The following is a 23775-nucleotide window of genomic DNA, read 5'->3' as shown; positions in this document are numbered from 1 at the left end:
CTTGAATGTTGTATAAAAACTAACAATAATTTATGAAAATTATAAAATAGATACAATCTATCATACACTGAAAGGAAAAGCTAAAACTTTAGAACCTCTGGAAGAAAATGGGAGATCTCTGTCATCTTGAGTAAAGCAAAGCATTGTTAGATATGACACCATAAGGATGATCCATGAAAGAAAAGTTGAAAAAAAAAAAAGAAAGATAAGTTGAGGTGGACTGCATCAAAATTTAAGCTTCTGTGCACCTACCATCTGGTAAGAGAATGACCGTGAGCCACAGACTGCGGGCAAATATTTGCAAAACACATACCTAACAAAGAACTTTTAGTCAGCAGATACAAAGAACTCTTAAAACTCAGTAACAACGCAAATAACTTCCAAAAAAATGAACCAAAAATTCTAACAGGCACCTTGCCACAAAAGGTACACAGATCAAAAAAAACATGGAAATGCCCAATTAGTCAGCAGGGAAATGCCAGGGAAGATATACTACACATCTGTTAGCACAGCTAAAATAAAAGTTAACTTAAAAAAAAATCCTCCAGACTAAGTGCTGGGAAGAATGAGGAGCGACCGCAATTTTCATGCCTGGCTGGGGGGTGGGGGGGACAGCACAGCTCCTGGGGTGAGCAGTTTGCAGCTTCTTATAAAGTGAAACTTGCATTTACCCAAGAGAAATAAAAACACGTTTACAGAAATACTTGTGTGCAAGTATTTATAGTGGCTTTATTCGAGACCACCAAAAACTAGAAACAACTCAGCCTGTCCAGCTAGCAAATGGGAGAATAAAGGGTCCATCCACGCGGTGGAACCCACTACACAGTAGTACAAAATACAACACTGATGCTCTCCAGACGTGGATGAATCTCGAGCGCGTGGCGCTGAGTAAAAGAAGCCAGGCTCGAAAGGTTCCATGGGGTAGGAGTCCATTCGTGCAACGGTCTGGGAGGGGCAAACTGATAGGGCTGGTGGCCAGGACTTGGGGGGGCTTGGCCACAGAGGGCGTGCTTTGGGACTGTGGTCGTGGCGACACACCTGCGTACATTTGTCAGACCTTCAGGGACCTGTACACCAGAGTGAGAAATAGATCTAGGTACAGCTGGCAGTTAAGGCCCGTGCCCGCCCCAGCCCGCCCGGGTCGCCGCAGCACCGTCCTGGAGTTGTGAGTGCCGCCTGCCTGCTTCCATACTCTGACTGCGTGTTCGTGACCTCACAGGAGGACAGCGGGTCGCTGTAAACCTTCCTATAAACGTGTAATTCACTACGTGTACTTTTTCTGCAACGTGTTTCATTTATCGGCATTGGGTTTCCGAGTTTTATACCTGTGCATCTATTTCATTTATCTGCACTTCCTGTCCCAGTCCCTTGGGCCTCCGTGACAAAACCCCACGGATGGGGCCAAAGGGCGGCCCGGATTTCTCCCGGCTCTGGGGGCGGAAGTCCGAGATCCAGGGGGCGGCCACCTCCCCTTCCCGGCCTTCTCGCTGTGTCCTCCCTTGGAGGCGGCCGTGATCTCCCCTGTCCCCCTCTTCTGTGAGGACCCGTGACCTCCCTAAGCACCCCCACCCCCGTCCTGATACCATCCCACAGGGGGTTAAGGCTTTGTCACGGGAGTTTGGGGGATGCAGACGTCAGTTCTCGGCACTTTTGAACAATTAGTTGTTTAACAATAGGATGTTTTGACGTTCATTAAAATTACGCACCGGTGCACATCCTGCACGTCTCCTTGTGCACACACCTGAGGCTGCACCTAGACCTGGCGTTGCCACCTTGTAGGGTGTGCACATCACACTTCATTAATTTCCAGGTGTCTCCAGAGGCCTGTGGCATCCTGGACATCCCTGCCCAAGCCTGTGTCCCTACAGCCTCGTCACTTGACGGGCTCCTGCAGACTTAGTGGTACCTCAAGGTTTTCCCTTGCGTTTCCCTAGTTGCAGATGAAGCTGAATACCTTCTATGTTTGTTCCCAGTTTGTTTTTCCTGTCCGGAAATTGCCAGTAAGCCTCCTTTGTTTCTGTGGTGCGGCTGGTTTGTGTTGTGTCCTGTCCTTGCGAGGGCTGGCGCTTTGTTTTACTGCAAGCCACTGGGGCTCGGTCCCATAGGACACCCCACGTGTCGTCCACGGCCATACTGCCCTGAACATGCCCGATCTCGTCTGATCTTGGAAGCTGAGCAGGGTCGGGCCTGGTTAGTCCTGGGATGCAGGAACATCCCACCTCTAAGATAAAAGCGTCTGACAGCACAGTGGTCTGGTGTTGGGGTCAAGGGCTTCAGGCTGGTGACACAGCGTGTCGAGTGCCAGCCGTGTGCCTGTGCACCTTCTCTTGTTTCTCCCATTGCTACAGGCTCCAAGCGTGGCTCCCAGATGACAGCGCTCACAGTGAAGTGATGCTCTTCCTGCAGGCTGGAAATGCAGGGGCCTCCTGGGAGAGGACAGGGGGCAGGGACTCTTCCTGCCCCGCAGAGGGGTCCTGCTAACCACCACTGAGCCCCCTTCTGGAGGGGGCATCCTGCTCTCAGGCACCAGCCCACCCCGTGTCATGGCTGAAGCCAGCAGGGGTGGATCTCCAGTGGCGCTCTGGCCCGCTCAGACCTGTGCTTCTTCCCAGGCCCCACCATGTCCGGACCCCAGACCCCAGAACCGACCCTCAGTGTACAGGGGGACTCCCCCATGGGCACAAGGGATGAGGACGCTGCTGATGGCATCCAGCACTCACATCGCATGCTCAGCTTCAGTGACGCACTCCTGTCCATCATCGCCACCGTGATGGTCCGTGTGGGGCCCCACCCGGAGCCCCCTCTCACATCGGGACCCCGATCCTACCCTCTCAAGATAGCCTTCTGGTAGAGCTTGGCCAGCATCGACCCTGCCCTGTCTCAGCAGTGTCCTGGGGTCCCCCAGCCACTCAGGCAGCTGGATGGGTGGGGGAACAGTCCAGCACTGGCCCGAGTCCCTGACCCAGGGCGTCCGAGGAGTGGTCTGTGCACAGCCCAAGAAATGCCCCTTGGTTCTTTTTGTGTCTTTGCGGTCCTAGATCCTGCCTGTGACCCACACGGAGATCTCCCCGGAACAGGTACTTGGGGACAACATCTGCAGCATCCTGTGAGGGTGAGGTGCAGGAGGCTCCCTCAGTCTGTGAGCCCGTCCAGGCTCCCCAAGATGTGCCTGGCTGGCGGGCCTGGGCCAGCTCGTCTTCTCCCTCAGCAGCCCTGGCTGGCCCCCATCCTGGCCCCCAGACAGGGGTAGCCCATCGGGCTTCTGGTTGTGTCGTTCACGGCGCACGTGGAGGGGCTGCGGGCAGCCTGCAGCTTCCGTGCCCAGGGATGGGGTGGGGGGGTCCATCATGGAAGTCCGTGGGAAGCAGGGTTTTATGAAGCAGAGTCTCCGTTTATGTTATGAACAGAATACTTCTGATTTATAAAGCAAGTAGTGACACATAGCGCCTCGAAAGCTGACGTGATTTTGGAAGACTCTTGAGAGTCCCTGTGCGTGCGTGTGTGGGCGTGCCTTGCTCACCCCCCAGCGTAAGCGAGGGTGCAGGTGAGGCCCAGGGGAGTGAGGCGCGAGGTGCTTGGGCCCGCTGGGCCCCCTGAGCACGCTTAGCCTGGATGCTGCTGGGATTCACAGGAGCCGCTTACATGTTGTCTTTTTCATCTGCGGAAACCTGGCAGTCGTACCGCGGGTAGGGTTTTGAAGAGAATTCGGTGGAAATGCAGGTGTAGCCTGGTGCCAGCAGCCAGCACCCAGCGGGTGGGTGGAGGCTTGGTGCCACTTTGGTCCTTAGTCACCCCTCTTCAAAGAAGGCCTGGGACCCAGTGGGGCCCTGTTGCTCGCCTGGCTGTGCTCCGCTCCAGAACCTTCTCTGGGGAGGGCTTGGCCAGCCAGAGACCTCAGGATGGGGTGTGGGTGAGGGGCGCCTGGGGGCTCTGTCGGTTAAGCATCGACTCTTGGTTTTGGCTCAAGTCCTGATCTCATGGGTGGTGGGATTGGGCCCTGTGTCAGGCTCTGCAGGGAGTCGGCTCTCCTCCTCCCTCTGCCCCTCCCCACCCTGCACGTGCTCGCTCTCCCTCAAAGAAATTAAATAAAATCTTAAAAAAAAAAAAAAAAAGAATGGAGTGTGGATGTGTGAGCAGGAGATGCCGGGGATAGCGCAGGGAGGTGTGTGGGCTGAACCTCCCTGTCTTCAGTGGGTGTGTGACTGGTTCATGGGGAAGCTGGGAGCCAGAAAGCTGTGCTGGGGTCTGGGGACGCCGTCGGGGAGACCCTGCCGGAGGGTGTCTGCCAGCAGGGGCTCCTCCCCACTCGAAGGGGAGGGCTAGGCAAGGCCCCGAAAACCTAGCAATTCAGAAACTGAGTCCTCGGTGAAGCCCTGGGGTGCTGGGGGAGACACCCAGCTGAGGGTAAAGAACCAGCCTGGGGCGCCTGGGGGCTCCGTCGGTGGAGCGTCTGCCTTGGGCTCAGGTCATGATCCCGGGTTCCTCGGATCGAGTCCCGCATCGGGCTCCCTGCTCCGCCAGGCGTCTGCTTCTCCCTCTGCCTCTGCTTCTCCTCCTTCCTGCTCCTGTGCGCTCTCTCTGTCAAATAAATAAATAAAATCTTAAAAAAAAAAAACAAAAAACAGCAAAAATGGTAAAGCGATGAGTTTTCCACTTGAGTTTTTCCTTCAGAAGCATCAGATCCTTCTCACGATTTCAGGGGTCCCAGCCTTGTGTCCAGCCCATTTGCTCTGTCCCCAGTGTGCCTCCAGGTCCCTTCCCAGCTGGGGGAGGTGGCGCCACGACCTCACCGGGCTCTATGGCCGGTCGGCAGCCTTGCTCTGGACTGGGGAGTGCCGAGCCTCAAGAGCTGCCATTGCCGGGGGAGGCTCCACACTAGATCCCCAAATAGGCATCGGGGCATCGGGGGGCTGGGCTAGAGGCCCCTCCGAGAAGGGCAGGTGGGCACCTTCCTCGGGCCCTGGTGGGGCCGGCTCTGATGGTGATGCTCTTCTGTTCCACCAGTTTGACAAAAGTATACAGAAGCTTCTAGCGACCAGGATTGCGGTCTATCTGATGACGTTTCTCATCGTGACTGTGGCCTGGGCAGCACACACGAGGTAGGGACTCAGGCTGAGGCGGGTCGCGGCGGCTCCCTCGGGGCGTGTGCGGTCCAGGGAAGGGCTGGGTCTCCGGCGAGGAGGCTGCGGGAGGCTCGCCCCCAAGCCAGAGCTTTCTCGAGGAGGACGGGTTCCTGGCGACCCGACAGGAACGGCGCCCCGGGGCCGCAGGGGACCCCCGAGCGGGGCGGGAGGACTCCCAGGAGTGGAGTGGGGGCAGGATGTGAGCCCAGCGCCCTGCAGAGGAGGTGCCTCCGGTTGGGGGCTGGGCTCGCAGGGGTGAGGAGTCACAGCCGGCCCGTGTGCTCGTGCTGGTGGCCGTGCAGGACACGCGGCGTCTCCCTGTGCACTGGCCGGGCCAAGGCCGCCCTCCCGCACCACAGTTCCCAGAGCGGCCAGGTCCCCCCGGGCCTCCCGGCTGGACGGTCCCCTGGGCTCAGCGGGTGGCCGGGGCTGCTGTCCCCGGAGCCCGCCCTGAGTACCGAACCCACCCCGCCCGGAACGGGGGCTGAGGTCCGCGGGGCTGCCCAGCACCTGAGTCGCCCCTTGCTGAGCTCCCGCCTGCCCCCGGCCCGGGTGCGGTTTCCTGTTCCCGCCGCCCTGCCCCACTAAGGCCGTCTGCCTCAGCGGGCTTGGAGGATGACCTCTCGGGGAGGATTTCCTTTCTTGAAAGTGATCGTTGGACACGAGGCCTGAAGGAGTCCCCCGTGGTGTCCAACGTGCCCAGGGCACGTGGGGCGCCTCCCGCGGGTGTGTCCCCCTCCACAGTCCCCAGCACCAGCGCGTGCATCGGGGGCTTCTCACGCCCAGCCACGCGCCCCAAGTTAGGGGACTCGGAAATGTGAGGGGCTTGGGTCTCCTGTTTGTATTTTCAATGTCTTCCAACCCGCGTGTGCTAGCTAGTAGTTTAAGTGTAGAAACGACATGTTTGGGGCCCCTGGGGGGCTCAGTCAGTTAAGTGTGTGGCTCTTGATTTCGGCTCAGGTCGCGATCCCAGGGTCGTGAGACCCAGCCCCACGTCGGGCTCCACGCCGGGTGTGCAGCCTCCTTAAGACCCTCCCCCGCTGCCCTCATGATACCTTTTACTGCTGTTTTAACCCAAGAGCGCTGGGGCCCGTGTGACGCCGTTAGAGCCTCTGTTGACTGCACGTCTTCCTGATTTTCTCACACGGTTTAGACTGTTCCAGGTTGTTGGGAAGATAGATGACACGCTTGCCTTGCTCAACCTGGTGAGTCCTTTCGTTTCTTGAGAAACGATGATGTTCGGAGGCCCGTCCTCCTAGGAGGCCAGCAGGGCTCGGCCTTTCCGGCGCCTCTGGCGCAGGGAGCCTGGCGCCCGCCCCCGCCCCCCCGGCTCCTTGCGCGTCCTTCCTGCAGGCGCCCCTGTGGGCGGTGAGGGGTGAGCTGCCCGGGGCGAGGACTCGGACGTGACATACATGGCTCCGAGGGGGCGCCACCAGAGGTCCCCCGGGCAGCAGGGCCTCCGGGCGCCACGCAGCCGGCCTGCAGCGCCTGCCTGCCTGCCCTTCCTCCCCCAGGCCTGCATGATGACCATCACCTTCCTGCCGTTCACCGTGAGTACCTGCGGTGGCCCCCCGGGCGACACACTCGGCCCAGGCACGTCCTCCGCAGGAGCCCTCAGCCCGGCTGGGCGGCCCCAGGCCGGAGCACAGAGCTGCAAAGAGGAGAAGAGCTCGCGGGGAGCTGCTCCGGGGTTTCTGGGCTGGTTGAGGAGGGGAGGCCTCCAGGGGTCCCGGGGGGCCCGCAGTGGTGGGGACACCTGCCGGCGCCCACGCTCAGGGCTGACAGCTGTGGCCTGGGCCTGCTGCGTGGCTGGGAGCTCTGGCCTCCGGCTCCGGGGCTGCGGAACCTGGTTGTGTCTTGTCTTGGTGTTTGCAGTTTTCCTTAATGGTGACGTTCCCCGACGTGCCTCTGGGCATCTTCCTGTTCTGCATGTGTGTGATCGCCATCGGGGCCGTGCAGGTAGGCACCCCGGCCTGCCGCCCCCACCTGCTCGTCCTCCTGGAGAATGTGATGTACACGTGTTGTGCACACGTGCGGGACGGGACATGGTGCATCGGTGCGGTGGTGTCGTGCCCTCGGAACACGCTGTACAGCGACTGCCCCCGGCCACCTGCCGCAGGGTGACCCAAGATTCCTGGAGCCTGGCCCGGAGAGCGGGTGCAACGGGGCCACCCGGTGTCCCCAGGGCAGGGTGGGGCAAGGCGCGGAGACCACCACTCTCCCCCCCCCCACCCCCCCGTGGCCCCAGGAGCAGAGCAGAGGCTCCCGTGGGGGCCTCGCAGCGGCGCGTGCGTCTCGGGCTTGTGTCCGCGCACATGGTGGGGGTACCGGCCAGCGGCCTCTGCTCGTGCCCTGCAGCCTGCCTCTCCCACAGGCGCTGATCGTGGTGTACGCCTTCCACTTTCCCTACCTCCTGAACCCCCAGATCGAGCGCACGCCCCACAGGGCCCTCTACCGGCAGCACATCCTGCGCATCGTCCTCAGGGGCCCGGCGCTGTGCTTCGTGGCCGCCGGCTTCTCCTTGTTCTTCTACCCCTTGGTGAGTGGAGGGTCAGGGGACGGTGAGGCGTGACCATTCCCCTGAGCAGGTGCCCCCGGGAGGCACCGGGCCCTGGCTGCCGCGGAGCACAGCTGAGGGCAAGCCCCCCTCTGCACCCCCACACCCACCACCAGGACCTGCTGTGCAGGGAGGAGGCCCAGGCTGGGGGAGGACACTCATGTCAGATGGGGACAGCCAGGGACGCGCTCCCCCAGTGGGCGCTCTAAGACGGGGGGGGGGGGGGGCGCGCGGCCCAGGGAGGGTCTGGCAAGGCCGCCAGGGCAGCCGACACTGGAAGGCTCCTGGGGGAGGCATCCTGGCGGCGCTGCCACCACAGCAGGCGAGAGGCGCCTAGGGAGCACGAGGATCAACCCGGGGGAGCACGGGGAACGTGGGCGGAGAAGCAGAGGAAGCCCGAGGCCGGGACTGGCCGCCGGCCCTCAGGAACACCGGGCACAGCCAGTGTGGTCAGAGGTCAGGACGTCCCCGGACCGCTTGGCCTGTCCCCACCGTACCCTTGAGCGGGTGCGCGGACGCGGAACCGCAGCAGCCAGGTCGCAGGATCAAGGGGCCAGTGCCCTGTTTTTAGCCATCAGCTAGTTTAATAGCAGCATTGTTCTGGAACACTCCGTCCTGCAGGAGCGCGGACAGATAGACAGGCGGCTGTTACAGGGGTGGCGGGGAAGCTGCTGCGTGGCTCCTGCCTTTACCGGAGCCCCCATGCCGGACGGTGACGTCTCCCACCCAGAGCACAGCTGCAAACATCTAGGAAACCTGTGTGATTGCAAGTTTGACACAGGCAGGCTAGCGGGGTCCCCGCCGAGCCCCATTCCCCGAGGACGGAGCCGCATGCCGGGGGTGCGCGGCCCAGGCGTCCAGAGGCCCGGCCCCGGCAGGCAGAGCGGGGCAGGTGCACGCAGGGGCCACGAGAGGTGGGGGCACGCCTCGGGCTTCGGTCTTGGGCATGTGGAGGTGCAGGGGTGCTGGCGGGGGATGCTGCAGGAGCTCGGGGTCGGGCCGGGCGTGCCTGGCTGTGCCTACAGCAGGCTAGCTCTGCGTGGGGAGGGCAGGCCCAGCAGGGGACGCGTGGGACGGGAGTCTGGAGCACAGGGGTGGGCTGAGGCCGTGGGCACGTCCTGGTTTCAGGTGGGGCGTTCAGGGCGGCCGCAGCGGCTTCTGCTTGCACAGTCGGGGGTTGAGGGATGACGAGGGCCGTCGCGTGGAGGATCGGAGGGACAGCTGCGGTGGGGGGTGGCCTGGGCCAGCAGAGCCGAGGCGTGAGGTAGGCTGTGCCTGGGCTGCGGGGCAGTGTCTGGTGTGCCACCTCGTGGGGCCCGGGGGAGCCGGCGGTGACCACGCCCGGGGGGCTGACGGCAGTGTGGGGGGACACCTGCACCAGCACGCTGGGGAGGAGGAGGGCGGGGGCCCCGTGGCCTCAGGGTGGGGTCGGCGGGGCCATGGCGCTCCGTGGTGGCGCAGCCAGCTGTGCGGCCCCCCACTGCCCTGTCAGCCCTCCGCCCTCCTCCCCTGCATGTGGCTCTGCCCTTGCCCCCTCACCTCCTCACCTGGAGCCCCAGGCCCACCACCACCTGTGACCCCCCCAGGCCAGCCCGGCCCTGGCCCCAGCCCCCTCCTCCCAGATGCCATGCTGGGTCCACCTTCCAGGCCCAGCTCCTTCTCAGCGGCCTGGTCCCGGCCACCCTCCCTCCCCGAGGACCACCTTCCTCGATGGTGCCCACGGTCCCACGGCCTGCGCCCCAGCCTGCCATGCCGGCCTCCAGTTAGACACCACTCATGTCGATTTCTGTCTCTTGAGGCAGCCCTCGTGCTGCTCCTGCAGGGCTCAGCCTCCCCTGGAACATTCCGCGTCCACTGCCTCACACCTGGGAGGCCCGTCCCTCAGTGTGCCTGTCGCTAAGGCGCGTGACGCCGTCTGTTAGGCGTGGAAACGGTCACGAGCAGATCTGTGGTGCATCTGACGTGTGCCGCTGTCCCCCTGACGGTACTGAGGACACAGTCACTGAATCCCCATCAGGAGACCTCGCGGTACGAGGTGTGCAGGTGGGGTGGCAGGAGGAGGCCCCCCGGGTGCTGTGAGCACAAGCAGAGCCCCGCCGGGACCTGCTGAGCCGCCTCGGGGTCAGGGACACCGGCCACCTGGCCCCACGCCCTTTGTCAGATCGCGAGGGATGTGCACCACATACACTTGACCTCCCTGCCCTCGCCCGCTGCGCAGTCGGTGACGTCGGCTCCGATCAGGTCACCGTGCAGCCGCCCCTACACCTCCTTCTGGAATGTTCCCATCAGCCCAACACAAGCCCCAGCCTGTTTGCAGTCACCACCCCCCTGCACCCGCTCCCTGGGACACCCTGATCCACCTCCTGCCTCTGAGTAATTCACGTACGTGGAGTCATAAAGCAGGAGGCTTCCGTGTGGCGTCTTTGATTCCACAGTGTCTCCCAGGTTTGCTCATGTGTAGCAGGCGTCTGATCTCCCTCTCTGGGCTCCTTGGGGGCCCCACGACGCGTCCCTGGACACGGGGGTGCTTGTGCATCTTGGCTGCTGTGGCTGTGGGGGCCCTGCCCTCAGTGCTGGGAACCGACCCGGTCGTCCCGTGCTCCGTTGAGGACCGTCCACGCGGTCTTCCACAACGGCTGCCCCGTTACCCCCACAGTGCTTGGGGTCCAGTCCCCCACATCCTTGCCAAGGCTTGCCGGTGTCTGCTCCATGGAGAGCAGCTGCACCCGGGGGTGGGGGTCAGCTGGTGGTGCTGCCCGTGTCCCCCCGATGCTGCTGCTGCTGCTCGGGGCCCCGTGCAGGTCGGCCACCCCGAATCTTGGGGGAAGCATCTGCCCAGGCCGTCCGCCGCTCTGGGTTGGGGCCCGTCGTGTCCGGGCTGTGGAGGGGAGTCAGGCGCGTGCTCCCCGCGTCTGCGCTGCTTGCGTTCCCGGCGGTACTCCCAGCACACGAGGTCCCCCAGCTGCGGAGGTTAATCCACCTGCTTTTTCTCCTGGTGCCCGAGCTCCCATCTCTGCAGAGCGGACGGCGTCTGGGTGGGACTCCTGGCACTGCCTCGCCTCCTGACCTGTTGTGGGTCTCGCGCAGTCATACCTGCTGATGGCGATGGTCATCTTCCTCCCCTACGTCAGCAAGGCGTCCAGCTGGTGCAAGGGCAGGCTCGTGGGTAGGTGCTTGCGCGGGCCGGTGTGCGGGGCCTCGGCACGGCTCCCCGAGACCTGTGGGGCGTGGGAAGGGCCCGGGCACCGTGACGGGCAGGCGTCCCTGCACACCCCCTGCCCAGGCCAGCTCCTCCTCCTGGCACGCCCACAGGCCCCCAAGAGCCCCCAGCTCACAGCGTGGAGTTCTTCACTTTCGACCTGCACGAACCTCTCAGCAAGGAGCGGGTGGAGGCCTTCAGCGACGGGGTCTACGCCATCGTGGCCACGCTCCTCATCCTGGACATCTGGTAAGGCCCAGGCCCGAGGGAGGGCGTCCGCAGCCCCCGTCTCCAGCCCCGCGGCGGCTCCTGGCCCACTAGCCCTGTGGGGAGAGGGCCCCGCCCCGGGCGCAGGGCCTCCTTGCTGGGGACCCGGGGTGCACACCAGACCCCTCCCCGCGGGGCTCCTCCCACCCCAGCTCCCGCACCCCCCTTCTGCTCACCCTGCCCTTCACCGTGTCCTTTTGCCCTTCGCTCTGTTAAGGTTCTAGCTTTAGTTTCTGTATTTTCATTGCTGCGTTTCACCTCTTTTTTCCTTCGTATTTTCCATTCTTATTTAGGGTCTCTTCCTTTGGTCACGTTTCAGCACGTCCTTACTTTGTTGGGTTACGACACGTTGATTTCTTACATCGATTATCTGGGGGCCTAAGCCATTAGCTCTCCTAATTCTCTTGATGGCTTGCTTCTCCTGTCATTTATGATTTCTCACAAACTGGGCACAAATGATCGTTGGTGCTGATCTCTGAGGCTTAGGCCCGAGGTTCCAAAACAAGGCAGCTTTGCTTCTGCCCTGCAGCCAGGGCCGCGCTGGCCCCAGGTCCCTCGCGAGTGGCCGCGAGGAGCCCGTGCCTGTGGGGCTGGGCCCGGGGGTGTGTTCTCTGCTCTGCCCAGAGCCACAGCCCAAGGACCTGAGGCAGCTCCCCGACCCCCGCAGGCACGTGCGTGGCCCCCACCGTGAGGACAGAGGGTCTCAGGGCGCTTTCCTGGCCAGGGCACAGGGACGGGCTCTCTGGGCCACGCAGGTGGGGACGTCCATGGGGGAGGACCCCAGACGAGCCTTCGAGGGGCTCGTAGGGTAACATTCAGCCCCGCGGTCTCAGAACTCTCCACGTGCACGCACAGGCAGGCGGCTGCAGGGCAGTGGGCAATGGCAGGAGCACCCGCCCGTGGGGGCCAGAGGGCTGGGGGCCGGGCCGTTAGCGGACGGGGTGCCGCACTCTCCCAACTTCAGATGAAGCGCGGGGAGGCGCCCGGGGCCCTGCGTGCCTACGCGGAGGCCAAGGACCTTCCCGCGTCCTTCACCTGGACCTCGGGGCCCGGGAGCTGGGTGCCCTGGGGGGGCTGCCACAGATGCCATGTGTTCACCGTCCTAGTGAGGACAACGTCCCCGACTCCAAGGACGTGCGGGACAAGTTCCACGGCAGCCTGGTGGCCGCGCTCAGCGCATACGGGCCGCACTTCCTGGCGTACTTCGGCTCCTTCGCCACGGTGGGCCTGCTTTGGTTCGCGCACCACTCGCTCTTCCTGCACATCCGCAAAGCCACGCAGTCCATGGGGCTGCTCAACACGCTGTCGCTGGCCTTCGTGGGCGGCCTCCCCCTGGCCTACCAGCAGACCTCGGCCTTCGCCCGCCAGCCGCGCGACGAGCTCGAGAGCGTGCGCGTCAGCTGCGCCATCATCTTCTTTGCCAGCATCTTCCAGTTTGCCATCTGGACGACGGCCCTGCTGCAGGAGCGGGAGACGCTGCAGCCCTCCGCTCGGTTCGGGGGCCGCGAGCACGCGTTCATGTTCGCCAAGCTCGCGCTGTACCCGTGCGCCAGCCTGCTGGCCTTCGCGTCCACCTGCTTCCTGAGCAGGGTCAGCACGGCCATCTTCCACCTCACGCAGATCGCGGTGCCCCTCACCTTCCTGCTGCTGCGGCTGCTCGTCCGCCTGGCCTCGGCGCTCCTGCGGGCCCTGCGGGGCCTGGCCCGGCCAGCCCCCGGGGCCGAGGAGGACGTGCGGGCCCCTCTCCTCCCTTCCACCTGCTAGCTCGCCCCCTGCCCCGCCCCGCTGTTCGCCCGTTGGGAGTTGGGGTCTCCCCCAGTCCTGCCCCAGGGCTCCCGGGAGGGGCTTTGCTTCTGCCGAGCCGGCATGCACCTCTGCAGCCCAGGCCCCGTGGCCACGTGCGTTCAGCCAGGCCGCGTGGGTGCCGGCCCTCGGCGGGGGTGTCCCCAGGCCCCAGCGTGGCCACCCTGCTGCGTGCAGAGCTCCTGGGCAGCTGCCAGGCACCCCCCCCCCAGTCCCCGGGCACAGAGGACACAGCAGCAGGACAGCAGTGCCCAGACTGTATTTGTCCTGGATATAAATTAGGGTTACATTCAGGTAGTGACAAGGTACACACGAGGGCCTGGCTGCCAGGCGCACACTGCCCCGTCGGGGCGCACAGACTCACTTAAATACAGAAGGACACACGACGACAGACCAGAACCCACACCGAGGCCTGCAAAGCAAAAGTAATGGCACCATGGGGACGTCAGAGCAAACACACGTCTGTGTGCTGGAGGCACGAGATATGAATGTTCCGCCACAAGTGGCTGCGACAGTGCGTTTGTGCGGTTTTGGCAGAAGCTCGGGGGACACGGGGCAGGCCCAGCCCAGCCAGCCGGCACCAGCAGCGACGCCAGGACAAGCGGGAGGTGTGCGGTGGGTGGGCCTCTCGGGGCACAGGAGACTCCCCAAGCTGAGGGGCTGGGGCCGCCCCTGCGGGCGCAGTGTAGACGCAGGCGCAGTGTAGACGAGCAGGCGATTAAAGCTCCTCCCACCTCACACCCTGTAAACTTCCTCGGGGCCTCCAGCGGGGCTCCCGTCCGCTCCATCGTCAGGGCGGGGGCCAGCCCCGTGGCCGCGGCCTCCATCCCCAGGTGCCCTCGGTCACCACGAGGCTCCAGCCAGCCGTCCGCAGACAGCAGCCAGGGGACTGGTGGCCACGGCAGCCCCAGGGCTCAGAGAGCCGGCGGCTGTGGAGGAGCGGGCTGGCTCACAGGTGGCAGGGGACGCAGAGCAGGGACGGCCGGGACCACTGGCCAAAGCCCCACGCCCACCCTATCCCGGGATCGGAGGGCAGCAGGTCCGCACCCGCCACCCAGCAGCAGCTTCCATGTGGCCCGGGGATGAGGGGACACCCCACTGTCCACCAGCGGCAAGTCCATGCAGCCCCAGTCACGGCCGCCCTTGGACACGCAGGCTGCTGCGGGCCCTCCTCTACTTGGGGTCCCCCTCAGGGGCGGGCACCCCGTCTGCTCGGGCATCCTTGGGGGCCCCGGCCTTCCTGGGCTTCTGCTTGGTCTTCCTGAGCATGTGGACCTGTGAGGACCAGGCAGGTGAGGGGGGTACTCAGCTGGGGGCAGGATGGCCATGCCCCCCCCCCCCGGGCACCCAGGGGCCTCCACACGAGGGGCGCCACCGGCCCTGCCCCGCCTCGTACCTTGGGGCCTGCGGCCGAGATGATCATGTGCCCGGGGGCCTGCACCCAGGGCTCGCCGTCCACCTGCACGGGCGTGGCCTTGAGAAGGGTGACCCGGAAGTAGGAGCCCTGGGCGATGCGGATGCCGGAGCGCAGCCCCCCCTGGACCTGGCCCTGGAGACAGCAGGGGCGGGGGCTCAGTGCGTCGCGGTGCCCCCACCCCCCGCCTGCCTGCACCCACTCACCATGTGCATGACGCCCGTCACCCCCACCACCTCTAGCAGCCCGTCGTCCATGCGCGGCTTCTCGAACCTGGAGTCGCTGTCGGAGCCCCACAGATCGGCCCCCGACCCCCAGCTGCACCGAGGGAGGGGCGCACGGGTAAGCGGGCGGGGGCACCCGGGGCCTAGGGCGCCCAGGCCGAGCCCCCGGGAGCCCCCCACGGGCACCTGGGGATGTTGATGAAGATGAGACCCTCGATGCTGGGCAGCTCCACCTCCTGCTGCTCCACCTGCAGCCGGATCTCCTTGTGCAAGCCGCGGGCGTGGCTGATCTTCTGCAGCCCCACCCGCACGTACACGCCCTTGTTGTGGAACCTGGGGGCAGGTGCATACCCACCGTCGGGGCGGAGCCCTGCGGGGCCCAGGACAGGCTGCGGAAGCCCCGGGAGGCCCCGGGAAGTACGCCGCCACCAGGGGGCGGCCCCCGCTGTCCTCAGCTCCCAAGCCCCCTTGCGATGCCCCGCACCTGCTTGTGAACTTGCCGGGCTCCTCCTCCCGGGCCTGGTGGAAGTCCAGGCTCAGCTCTGCGTCGATGCCGATCCCACAGTAGTTACTCATCTGCACGATCTGAAGACAAGACCCGTTCTCCCGTGACCTCGCTGGTCAGCCCCCCGGGTCTCCCCACCTCCCCGTCCCCAACCCAGCTCTGCGCTGTCGTCGGCACTGCCCGGCAATAGGGGCGGCCAGTGAGGCGGTCAGCTTCCCCCACGGAGGGGACGGCCTGGCACCCAGGCCCCGCTGGCACCTTGGGGGGCTCCACGTCCGCCACGCCGGTCTCCCCACCGCCGGCCTCATGGGCGTCCAGCAGGATGGTCCAGCGGTCCATGAGCACAGCGTCAGCCTCGTCCACCGACACGAGCACGGACAGCGGGTCCTCTCCGCTGTAGCCCGCCCCCCAGCGGAGGACCCGGCCAAGGTCATTGCCTGGACACAGGCAAGAGGACACTGACCCTCCACCCCCAGCACCGCCCGGCCCCGTCCCCGACTCGCGGGCCGGCCCCACCTGTGCCCAGCGGCAGGATGGCCACGGAGGGCTCCGGGCAGGCCAGGCGGGGCCGCACCTCCTCCAGGGCAGCGAGCACCCAGCCCACGGTGCCGTCCCCTCCGCACACCAGCACCCGGAAGCGAGGCACCTGGGAGAACACGTGGAACCTGGCGACGGGCACATGGGAGGAGCTGTACCGCCAGCGTCCCTACCGCGGCACCCGGCCCCGCGCACAGCGGCCTAGGGCGTCTGGTGGGGAGCCCCGGCCTGTCCCCCCCCGGCCTCCCCCGGCGCCCCCGCTGCCTCCAGGCTGTAAGCAGCCGCATGGGGGACCCCCAGACTCACCCGGGGAGGGGCCCCCCGTTGGTCAGCTCAAAGACCTGGTGAGGATTGAGCAGCTTCCGGAAACTACAGAGAAGGTCACGGCCCTTGAGGCCTCCACTCTTGGGGTTCACGAACACGAGGAGGGGGCAGCAGTCTGGGGGCAGCTTCGAGTGCTGACAGATGGGGGCGGGTCAGTGCCTGCGTCTCCCCCTGCACCGCCCGGCAGCCCGAGCCCCCGCCCGGGAAGCACACGGGCCTGAGCGCTGGGCGCATCCGCCATCCCCGCCTCGCCACTGCCCACTCAGGGCCCCCCCACACGGGGCGCACCCACGCTCACTGGGCAGCCGGGTGGACGTCCGGCCCCCACCCCAGGCTGTGCCCCCTGCCGAGCCACACAGCCCAGACACCGGCTGGACGCCCGGTGGGACCCGCCGCCCTCTGGGAGCCACGAGGCACACGCCCCGCGAGGACGGTGGTCCCCAACAAACCAGCCCCACCGCGCGGTGCCCAGGGACACGGGCAGGGCTGAGGCCCCGCCAAGGACGCGGGTGCCGGGCATGGGCCGGGGGCACCCCTGGGCAACGTCCCTCACCTGCTCAGCCCGAGGCAGGCGGCCGTCGGGAGAGACTGGGCAGTGGGCACAGGCCCCCGACTTCGCCCCCGCGATGCCGCGCTGCCCTGAGCAGGGGGGACGGCCCCCAGTCGGGGCGCAGTGTAACTCGCTCCACCTGCCCGGGCGCCGGGGTTGGGGTCGGAGCAGCCCCACATCTGGGGAAGGCCTGGGGCCTGCGGGGCCGAGGGCAGAGGGCTGTGCCCTGGCCGGCGTCCGCCCCGGCCCTGCGCTCACCCCAGCCCTCTCTTTGGGTGCCGTCCCGTCAGGAGCCCCACCGGCCGGTCCGGGGTGGCCCCAGGGACCCTGCGGAGGGTCTGCGTGTGGCCCCTAGGAGGCGGCCACCCTGGGCTGGGACCCGCGTCCCGTGCTCTCCTGCCCGTTGGCCCAGGCAGGCCTCTCACCCCGGACCTCAGGTCCTCCCTTGGCGCGAACTGGGCCACTACCCGCGCCTCGGCCAAGCAGTGGTGGCGCCAGGCGCCCAGGGCCCCGACGCCGTCCACTCACCAGCACGTCTGGGAGCACCAGGGCCATCAGTGGCCGGCCGTGCACCGCCGTGTCCCTGACCAGCATGTACAGCCGCTCGGCCTCTGCGAAGCAGGCCACGTCCAGCACCACCGCACCTGCAGCAGGGGGGCCGCACGCTCAGACCCGCCCCCGTCCCGCGCCCGAAGGGACCCTGGGCCGGGCCATCTGACAGCACCCACGCGGCGCAGGACCCCCTCCCCCGCGGAGCCTTCCACGATGGCCGAGCTCACAGACGGACACAGCCGCTGGACGCGAGGGGTGGCGTGGCTGGGCACACGGAGCCCCCGGGCCCACGGCGGGAGGACCCCACCCACGAGAACAGAGGACACGGATGACCACCGTGGACCTCGGAAGGGCCCCGCGGCTCGTGGCAACGTCCTCCCCTGTCTGGGCAGACTGGGAGCCTCCCGCGAGAAAAGACGCAAACCCAAGAGCAGAACGGGTCTTGGGGGACGCGCTGCGACTCCGTCATGCTTGAGCAAAATTACAGCCGGGAGCCCGGAGGACGCCCAGAAGTGTTTCTCTCCCAGGGGCCTCCCCGGGAAAAGGTGGGGTCCTACACAGAGTGGGGCGTGTGACGCGAGGCAGGAAGGGCGGCCCTTCCCCGACCAGAGAACGACCCCGGCCCCGAGGCGGCTCACCTTGGGAGGAGTAGACGCGGCTCACGGACACCAGGCCAGCTGCAAGCACAGGCTGCCATCAGGGCCCGCGGGGACGTGGGCTCCCACACGTCCCCACATGTCCCCGCACCCACCCCAGGAAGCCCGACCTCAGCTCGGCACCAGCCGCCCAGGCCGCGGACAGGAGGACAGACCCACGTGGGACCCGGCCCCAGTAGCCCCGGGCCAGCCCAGGCGGTCACACCTTTGGCGGCCACGGCCTCGTCCAGGAGGCTGGCATACTCCTGGGTAGACAGGCCGGGAGGCAGGCCCCCCACAAACAGGGAGACGTGCGGGGCCACGACCCTGTTCTCGGCCACGTAGAAGCGCGTCTGGCTCATCTGCCGCAGGGACGTCTGTGGGGGGAGCAGGGCACTGAGCGGGCACCGGGGGGGTCGCCTGGCCCCCCACGTCCTCCCCCACAGAGGCGCCCTTGGGAAGGTGCCCTGGCTGAACCACGAGCGACGGAAAGGCCTGCTCCCAGGGGCGGCCCCCACTCCCCTGGGGCAGCCCGGGGCTGGGAACCCCACCTCCCAGGGAGGGGGACATCAGGGAGCAGCTGAGCGCCTGGCCCGGGAGGGGCAGCACCAGCAGCCAGGATGGCCGCGGGCCCCAGGGGCAGGCTCCCCGCTGCGACGCAGGGACCAGCATTCACACCCAATGACCTGCCGGATGTCGCGAAGCCGGGCGAGCAAGGGCTCTGCGTCCTGCAGCACTGTCCGCTGGACTGTGGGGACGACAGACGAGGCCGGTGAGGACCAGGACTCAGGGCCCCAGGCGGGGATCGGGGGACACCCCGCAGGCCACCCACTCACCTTGCCGGCTCCCCATGAGCACCTCCACCAGCTGGAAGCCCTCAGGACCCTCGGCCTGTGGAGGGCACAGTGGGAGGCATCAGGCCGGGACCCCCCACCGGCCCGGGCCAGTCTCACGGGGCCGCGCCCCAGGGCCAGGCCACCAGCCAGACCCCCTGCCGCCAGCCAGGCCTCCCGCCGCATACGCACCTGTCGCCCAAGCAGCGGGAGAACCTCCAGCACCACAGTCCTGGCTGTGCTCTGTGGGGTCACACGGATGGACACGTAGGCCACACCCACCCTGCGGAACAATCCCAGGAGCGTGGGTCGCAGGGCCCCACCCCCAACTCCCTCCGCAGAGCCTGGGCCTCCGGCCTGGGTCTCACTTGAGCCACGCGGGGTAGATCCTCAGAAGCTCCTGCGCGTGGGGCACGGCGCGGACGATCCAAGCCTCGGGGCCTCTGCCGCCCTCCTCCTCTGCGGCCCCACTCCCCCGCGGCCTGCCCCGCGCCCCCGAGTCACCCGCCGGCACGGGCGCGGGGACTGGCTGCAGCTCGAAGTCTCGAGGGTCCTCCAGGACGTAGTAAGCCCGCAGCGCCGCCTCCTGCAGGGCGGGGCCGGTGTGGACGGGAGCGGGCGAGCCGGCCACCAGCACCCCAGGACCCCTGCCTCGGCCCCGCCGGGGGCTCTTACCAGCACCTCCTCGTTCCTGGCCAGGCGCGGGACGCTGATGACTCGGAAGTGGTTTCTCTGCAGAGCGTCGTTGCCGTCGAAGATCTTCAGGGTCAGCTTGCCTGGGCCACGGAAACGGGTCTGAATCCACGGAGCGGGGGAGGGGATGGAAACACGGGCCACGGGATGGGGGGTGGGGCGACAGGGGGCTGGGGACGGGGACCAAGCCAGGCAGCACTTACTGGACTCCGGGGCCTCCCTGCCCAGGCCAGCGGGGGTGCTCCCGTCCACCCCGTCGTCCTCGTCACCTGTGGGAGGGGCACAGCCGAGCTCTTCCCAGGGCCCACCCACCCCAGCCCCCAGCCGGCACCCCCAGTGCCTGCCCCCTCACCTGGCTCTGGGACCGCGCCCTCCGAGATGCGGAAACAGTGCATCTTGCTGAAGTTGCGGGACAGCAGGCGCACGCACGCGGGGGGCAGCACCAGGGTGTGCAAGCGCCCAAACGTGCACTCGGGGGCCAGCGCGGCAGAGCAGACCGAGTGGGCCTGGGGGCGGCAAGGGCGGCCCTCAACTGTGCGGGGCCACGCAGGGCCCAGGACCCCTCCCCAGGCCGGGCGGAGCGGGCAGGAGCCACCCTCAGACCAGGTCCCGGACAGAGTAAGACGCAGTCGGGGGTGGGGGGCCGCGCCCCGCCCCAGGACCCCGCCCCCCAGGGCCCCCACCTGCACGCCGCACCACTCGCAGCGCACGCCGGCCAGCACGTCCGAGGACCCGCACGTCTTCCTGCAGACCTCGCAGCGCGCTCCGGAGGGCAGGTTCCCCTCCCGCCAGTGGTGGTGCTGAGCGTCCTGCGGAGGGGGCGCCGTCAGTGGCCGGCCGGCCCCGCGCCCCGCGCCCCCCCAGGCCGTGCACTCACGTGGTCCCGGTGCCCGTCGTGATGGCACTGGCGACAGTCGCTGCAGGCGAAGGGCACACATTCGGGGTGAACGTGCAGCTCACACACTGAGGGGCGGGCAGGGTTCAGGGCCTCTCGCCGCTCCCCCAGCCCTGCCCCTTCCCTGGGGCAGCTCTGTGGGGCCCAGGCCCGTCCTTGGTCCCCCCTTGGGCAGGCAGGGTCAGCCTCTCACCTCTGCTGCCCCCCCTGCCCCGCTCCCGGTGAGGGGAGCCCCGGAACCCCCACCCCCACCCCCACCCCCACCCCGGGCCGCCGAGACCAGGGCCCTGGAGCGGGTCAGGGCGGCCGCGGTACCTTCACAGCGCAGCGCGGGGGCCTCCAGGGCCTTGCGACACACGGCGCAGAACTTCCGCTTGTAGAGCCCCCTGGGGCCGAAGCAGTGGGCCACGGGCACCTGAGGGAGCGGATCCACCTCGCCCGCCGCCGGCAGCCTCACCCCCTGCCCGCGGTCCTGCCCCGCCGGCCCTCCCCGCTGTGCTCGGCCCCGGGCCCCCGGGGCCCCCGGGGCCCCCGGCCCTCACCACGCGGCTCCCTTACTGGCCCCGGGGGGACCCCCATGTCTGGGCCACCTGGTGAAGCGGCGCACGGCGGCCCGCGGACAGGCAGGGGCTCCAGACGGGGGTCGTGGGCACAGGGAGGGCACCCGGCTGCCGCCCCAGGAGGGGCTCACGAGCAGGGGTGCGGTCGCACAAAGGATGGCTCTGCTGCCCCCATCCTGTGAGCTGGCCTCCCCCCAACCACCCCCTGGCCGGGCTCCCCCCTACCATCCCCTAGCTGGGCTCCCCCCCATCCTCCAGCCAGGCTGCCCCCCCCATCCTCCCCTGGCCAGGCTCCCCCCTCCAGCTAGCCAGTGGGACTCGCAGCCCGGGACCGGCCATGGAGCCAGCTTCCCCACGGCCCTGCCCACTGTCCATACGCACTCGGACGAGGCTGGGGGCCACACTCGCGCAGGGGGTCTTCACGTGCTTCAGGCACTTCTCGTGGGACATGAAATTGCAGACTGCGGAACGACAGCAGCGGCAGTTGGCTCCCGACCCGCCCCAGCGCCGAGACCCCGGCCTGGGCACACGGGGGGTGGCGGCGCCAAGGGCCGCGGCGGGGCCAGCCCGGGACGGGGCGTGCGCCTGCCACAGGCCCACCCTGCCAGAGCTCACGGGGGCCCGCCCACCCCCCCCAAGCCAGCCCTGGGGGATGGAGACCGTGACCCCCTCCTCCTCCGTCAGGAGCCCACGTGGGGACAGGCTGTGCCCTAGTCCTGCCCCTCGCACACCGGCCAGCCCTCCTCCCAACCTGCTGCTTGGCCCCCGGTGCCGGCAGGTCGGCGGGCACCTCCCACATCCCCCCAGACCCGCTTCCGCTCGTGCCCCAGCTCTCAATACCCTCATGACCCTCCCACGTGTCGTGCACCTGCTCAGACCAGAGCCAGGCTGTCGTGGCCAGGACCCCTGACGCAGGCAGGACGGCAGCCCGGTGACGGCTGCCCTGGCCCCGAGGCGGTAAAGGCGCGAGCTGTGCTCCGCGGGGCCGCCCACCCTGGGGTGCGGGCCTCTAGGGAGGGAGGCCTGGAGATGGACGGGACGGGGGAGGGGCGCGAGGGGAAGCCGCTCGTGGCAGCACCTGCAGCGAGTGGGCCCAAGGGGGCCTGGGCTGGGACGGGTGGGCAAGGCTCCCTGGGGAGGCGGCAGGTGCAGGACTCACTGTCCAGCAGAGCCTTTGGTGAAAAGTGGGGGGAGCCTAGAGGGGGCCCTGCCCACCCGGCCCTGGGCCCTGGGAGGAGGGAGGGGACACACAGGTCCCTCCCAGGCTGGCGGCAGCCGCCTGGCATCAGAACACCTCAGAAGGCTGGACTCAGAGGAGGGAGAGGCGGACAGGGAGGGGGGCACCCAGCGGGCCTCCCTCCAGGCCCAGACCAGCTCCTACGCGGAGGGCAGCGGCGCACAGATGGACCTCCGGCCGCGGAGATAGTGCCTGGCCCCCCCGCACCCTGTGCCCCGGGTGCTCCCGCCGGGGAGGACGCTCTTCCTGCCACACCCGCGTCAGGCCCCTCTGCTGGCCAAGATTACCCCCGTTCTGTGCGAGGTGGGGGGTGTCCACACAGCGGCCCACTGGCGGCCTCCGTGTCACCCCAAGCCCGCCTCCTCCGTGAGCTGCTTCGCCCTTTAGACCTAGAGCCGCACCTGCAGGAAGTCCTGGCTGAGAGGGACCCTGAGCCCTGCCCCGCCACCCCTCCCCTGTGCAGGGCCTGAGCCCACCCTCAGACCCTGAGCCCTGCGCCTGCCACCCCTCCCCTGTGGGTGGCCTGAGCCCACCCTCAGACCCTGAGCTGTGCCCCTGCCATCTCTCCCCTGTGTGGGGCCTGGTCCAGCCTAACCCTGAGCCCTGCCCCGCCACCCTTCACCTGTGCAGGGCCTGGATCCAGCCTGACCCTGAGCCCTGCCCTGCCACCCTTCACCTGTGCAGGCCCTTGCCCACCCTGACCCTGAGCCCTGCCCCGCCACCCCTCCCCTGTGCAGGGCCTGGGCCCACCCTGACCCTGAGCCCTGAGCCCTGCCCCGCCACCCCTCCCCTGTGCAGGGCCTGGGCCCACCCCTCCCCTGTGCAGGCCCTTGCCCACCCTGACCCTGAGCCCTGCCCCGCCACCCCTCCCCTGTGCAGGGCCTGGGCCCACCCTGACCCTGAGCCCTGAGCCCTGAGCCCTGCCCTGCCACCCCTCCCCTGTGCAGGGCCTGGGCCCACCCCTCCCCTGTGCAGGCCCTTGCCCACCCTGACCCTGAGCCCTGCCCCGCCACCCCTCCCCTGTGCAGGGCCTGGGCCCACCCTGACCCTGAGCCCTGAGCCCTGAGCCCTGCCCTGCCACCCCTCCCCTGTGCAGGGCCTGGGCCCACCCCTCCCCTGTGCAGGCCCTTGCCCACCCTGACCCTGAGCCCTGCCCCGCCACCCCTCCCCTGTGCAGGGCCTGGGCCCACCCTGACCCTGAGCCCTGAGCCCTGAGCCCTGCCCTGCCACCCCTCCCCTGTGCAGGCCCTGGCCCACCCTCAGACCTAAAGCTGAGTCAGCCTGCCCAAGCACGTCTGCAGCCTCAGGTGAGCCTGTGGGCCGGCAGGGGAGGCGGGCGCAGTGCTTCTGGCCGCGGGTCCGGGAGGCGCCCCGCCAGCCGGCCAGGCCCCGCCGCCCCGACCGAGGGCGTCCTGCGCGCGCCGCGGCCTCGACCTGCCGGCGGAGCCCCCTTGACCCCGGGGCCGACCGGGCGGGCCGCACACCTGTCCGCGCGGGGGAGCCGAGGGGCCGCGGGCCGGGCCGGGGCGGCGAGCACGCAGGCAGGAAGGGCCCCGCCGCCGCCCCCGCCGCCCCCGCCGCCCCCGCCGCCGCCCCCGCCCCCGCCGCGGCGCTCACCGTCGCACAGGAAGCCGGCCAGGCCCCAGATGAAGTCGGAGCACAGGTGGCAGAAGGTGGGCTTGGTGAGCGTCGCCTTCCGGAAGCTGTGGCCGCTCTGAGGGTGGCTCCCGCCCGCCCCGGGGCCCGGCCCCGCGCCCGCCCGCGCACCGCCTCGGCCGCCCAGCTCGGGGCTGCAGGACGGGCTGCCGGAGCGCGGGGAGCCGCCGCCGAGCCAGGCGCGGGCCCGGGGCTCGGCCGCCGCCGCCAT

At 67.7% G+C, this 23775-nt stretch overlaps 2 protein-coding genes and 1 long non-coding RNA gene across 10 annotated transcripts in view; 1 reads left to right on the top strand and 2 right to left on the bottom strand.

The window, feature by feature from the left end:
• TMEM175 (transmembrane protein 175) overlaps positions 1 to 13687 on the top strand; it is a 23030-nt gene extending 9343 nt beyond the window's left edge. For 3 of the 7 annotated variants that reach the window (XM_072810016.1, XM_072810018.1, XM_072810010.1), the window contains exons 2-11: positions 2613 to 2773; positions 3039 to 3077; positions 5005 to 5099; positions 6277 to 6328; positions 6638 to 6673; positions 6999 to 7082; positions 7498 to 7662; positions 10768 to 10846; positions 10993 to 11128; positions 12253 to 13687. In XM_072810016.1, the coding sequence (XP_072666117.1) occupies positions 2621 to 2773; positions 3039 to 3077; positions 5005 to 5099; positions 6277 to 6328; positions 6638 to 6673; positions 6999 to 7082; positions 7498 to 7662; positions 10768 to 10846; positions 10993 to 11128; positions 12253 to 12910 (1497 nt within the window). In that variant the 5' untranslated portion in view covers positions 2613 to 2620 and the 3' untranslated portion in view covers positions 12911 to 13687. Of the gene's footprint in view, positions 1 to 2348; positions 2774 to 3038; positions 3078 to 3407; positions 3545 to 5004; positions 5100 to 6276; positions 6329 to 6637; positions 6674 to 6998; positions 7083 to 7497; positions 7663 to 10767; positions 10847 to 10963; positions 11129 to 12252 lie in introns of those variants that run through there. The other 4 variants (XM_072810025.1, XM_072810015.1, XM_072810027.1 and 1 more) reach the window with 4 other exon arrangements.
• On the bottom strand, positions 705 to 6445 carry LOC140623668 (uncharacterized). The gene is made up of 2 exons (XR_012023227.1): positions 6179 to 6445; positions 705 to 4578 (listed from the first exon to the last, which is right to left on the bottom strand). It is a non-coding gene; the product is annotated as an uncharacterized lncRNA (long non-coding RNA).
• Positions 13193 to 23775, bottom strand: DGKQ (diacylglycerol kinase theta). Of its 2 annotated transcripts, none has more exons than XM_072810007.1 (23): positions 23526 to 23775; positions 21053 to 21132; positions 20427 to 20526; positions 20094 to 20179; positions 19900 to 20025; positions 19569 to 19722; positions 19420 to 19485; positions 19199 to 19299; positions 18892 to 19109; positions 18716 to 18806; positions 18527 to 18581; positions 18377 to 18438; positions 17917 to 18067; positions 17694 to 17732; positions 17032 to 17147; positions 15936 to 16087; positions 15609 to 15757; positions 15351 to 15529; positions 15072 to 15172; positions 14774 to 14920; positions 14570 to 14681; positions 14346 to 14498; positions 13193 to 14224 (listed from the first exon to the last, which is right to left on the bottom strand). In XM_072810007.1, exons 1-23 carry the CDS (start codon positions 23773 to 23775, stop codon positions 14123 to 14125), a joined length of 2790 nt encoding a protein of 929 aa, XP_072666108.1. In that variant the 3' UTR covers positions 13193 to 14122. The 2 variants fall into 2 exon arrangements, with proteins under 2 accessions (XP_072666108.1, XP_072666109.1); XM_072810008.1 differs by lacking the exon at positions 23526 to 23775 and adding an exon at positions 21540 to 22359.

Source organism: Canis lupus, chromosome 2 (assembly GCF_048164855.1).
Source record: "Canis lupus baileyi chromosome 2, mCanLup2.hap1, whole genome shotgun sequence".
Lineage (NCBI taxonomy): Eukaryota > Metazoa > Chordata > Mammalia > Carnivora > Canidae > Canis > Canis lupus.
The sequence above is the reverse complement of the archived record's forward strand: the minus strand, read 5'-3'. Positions and strand labels throughout refer to the sequence as shown.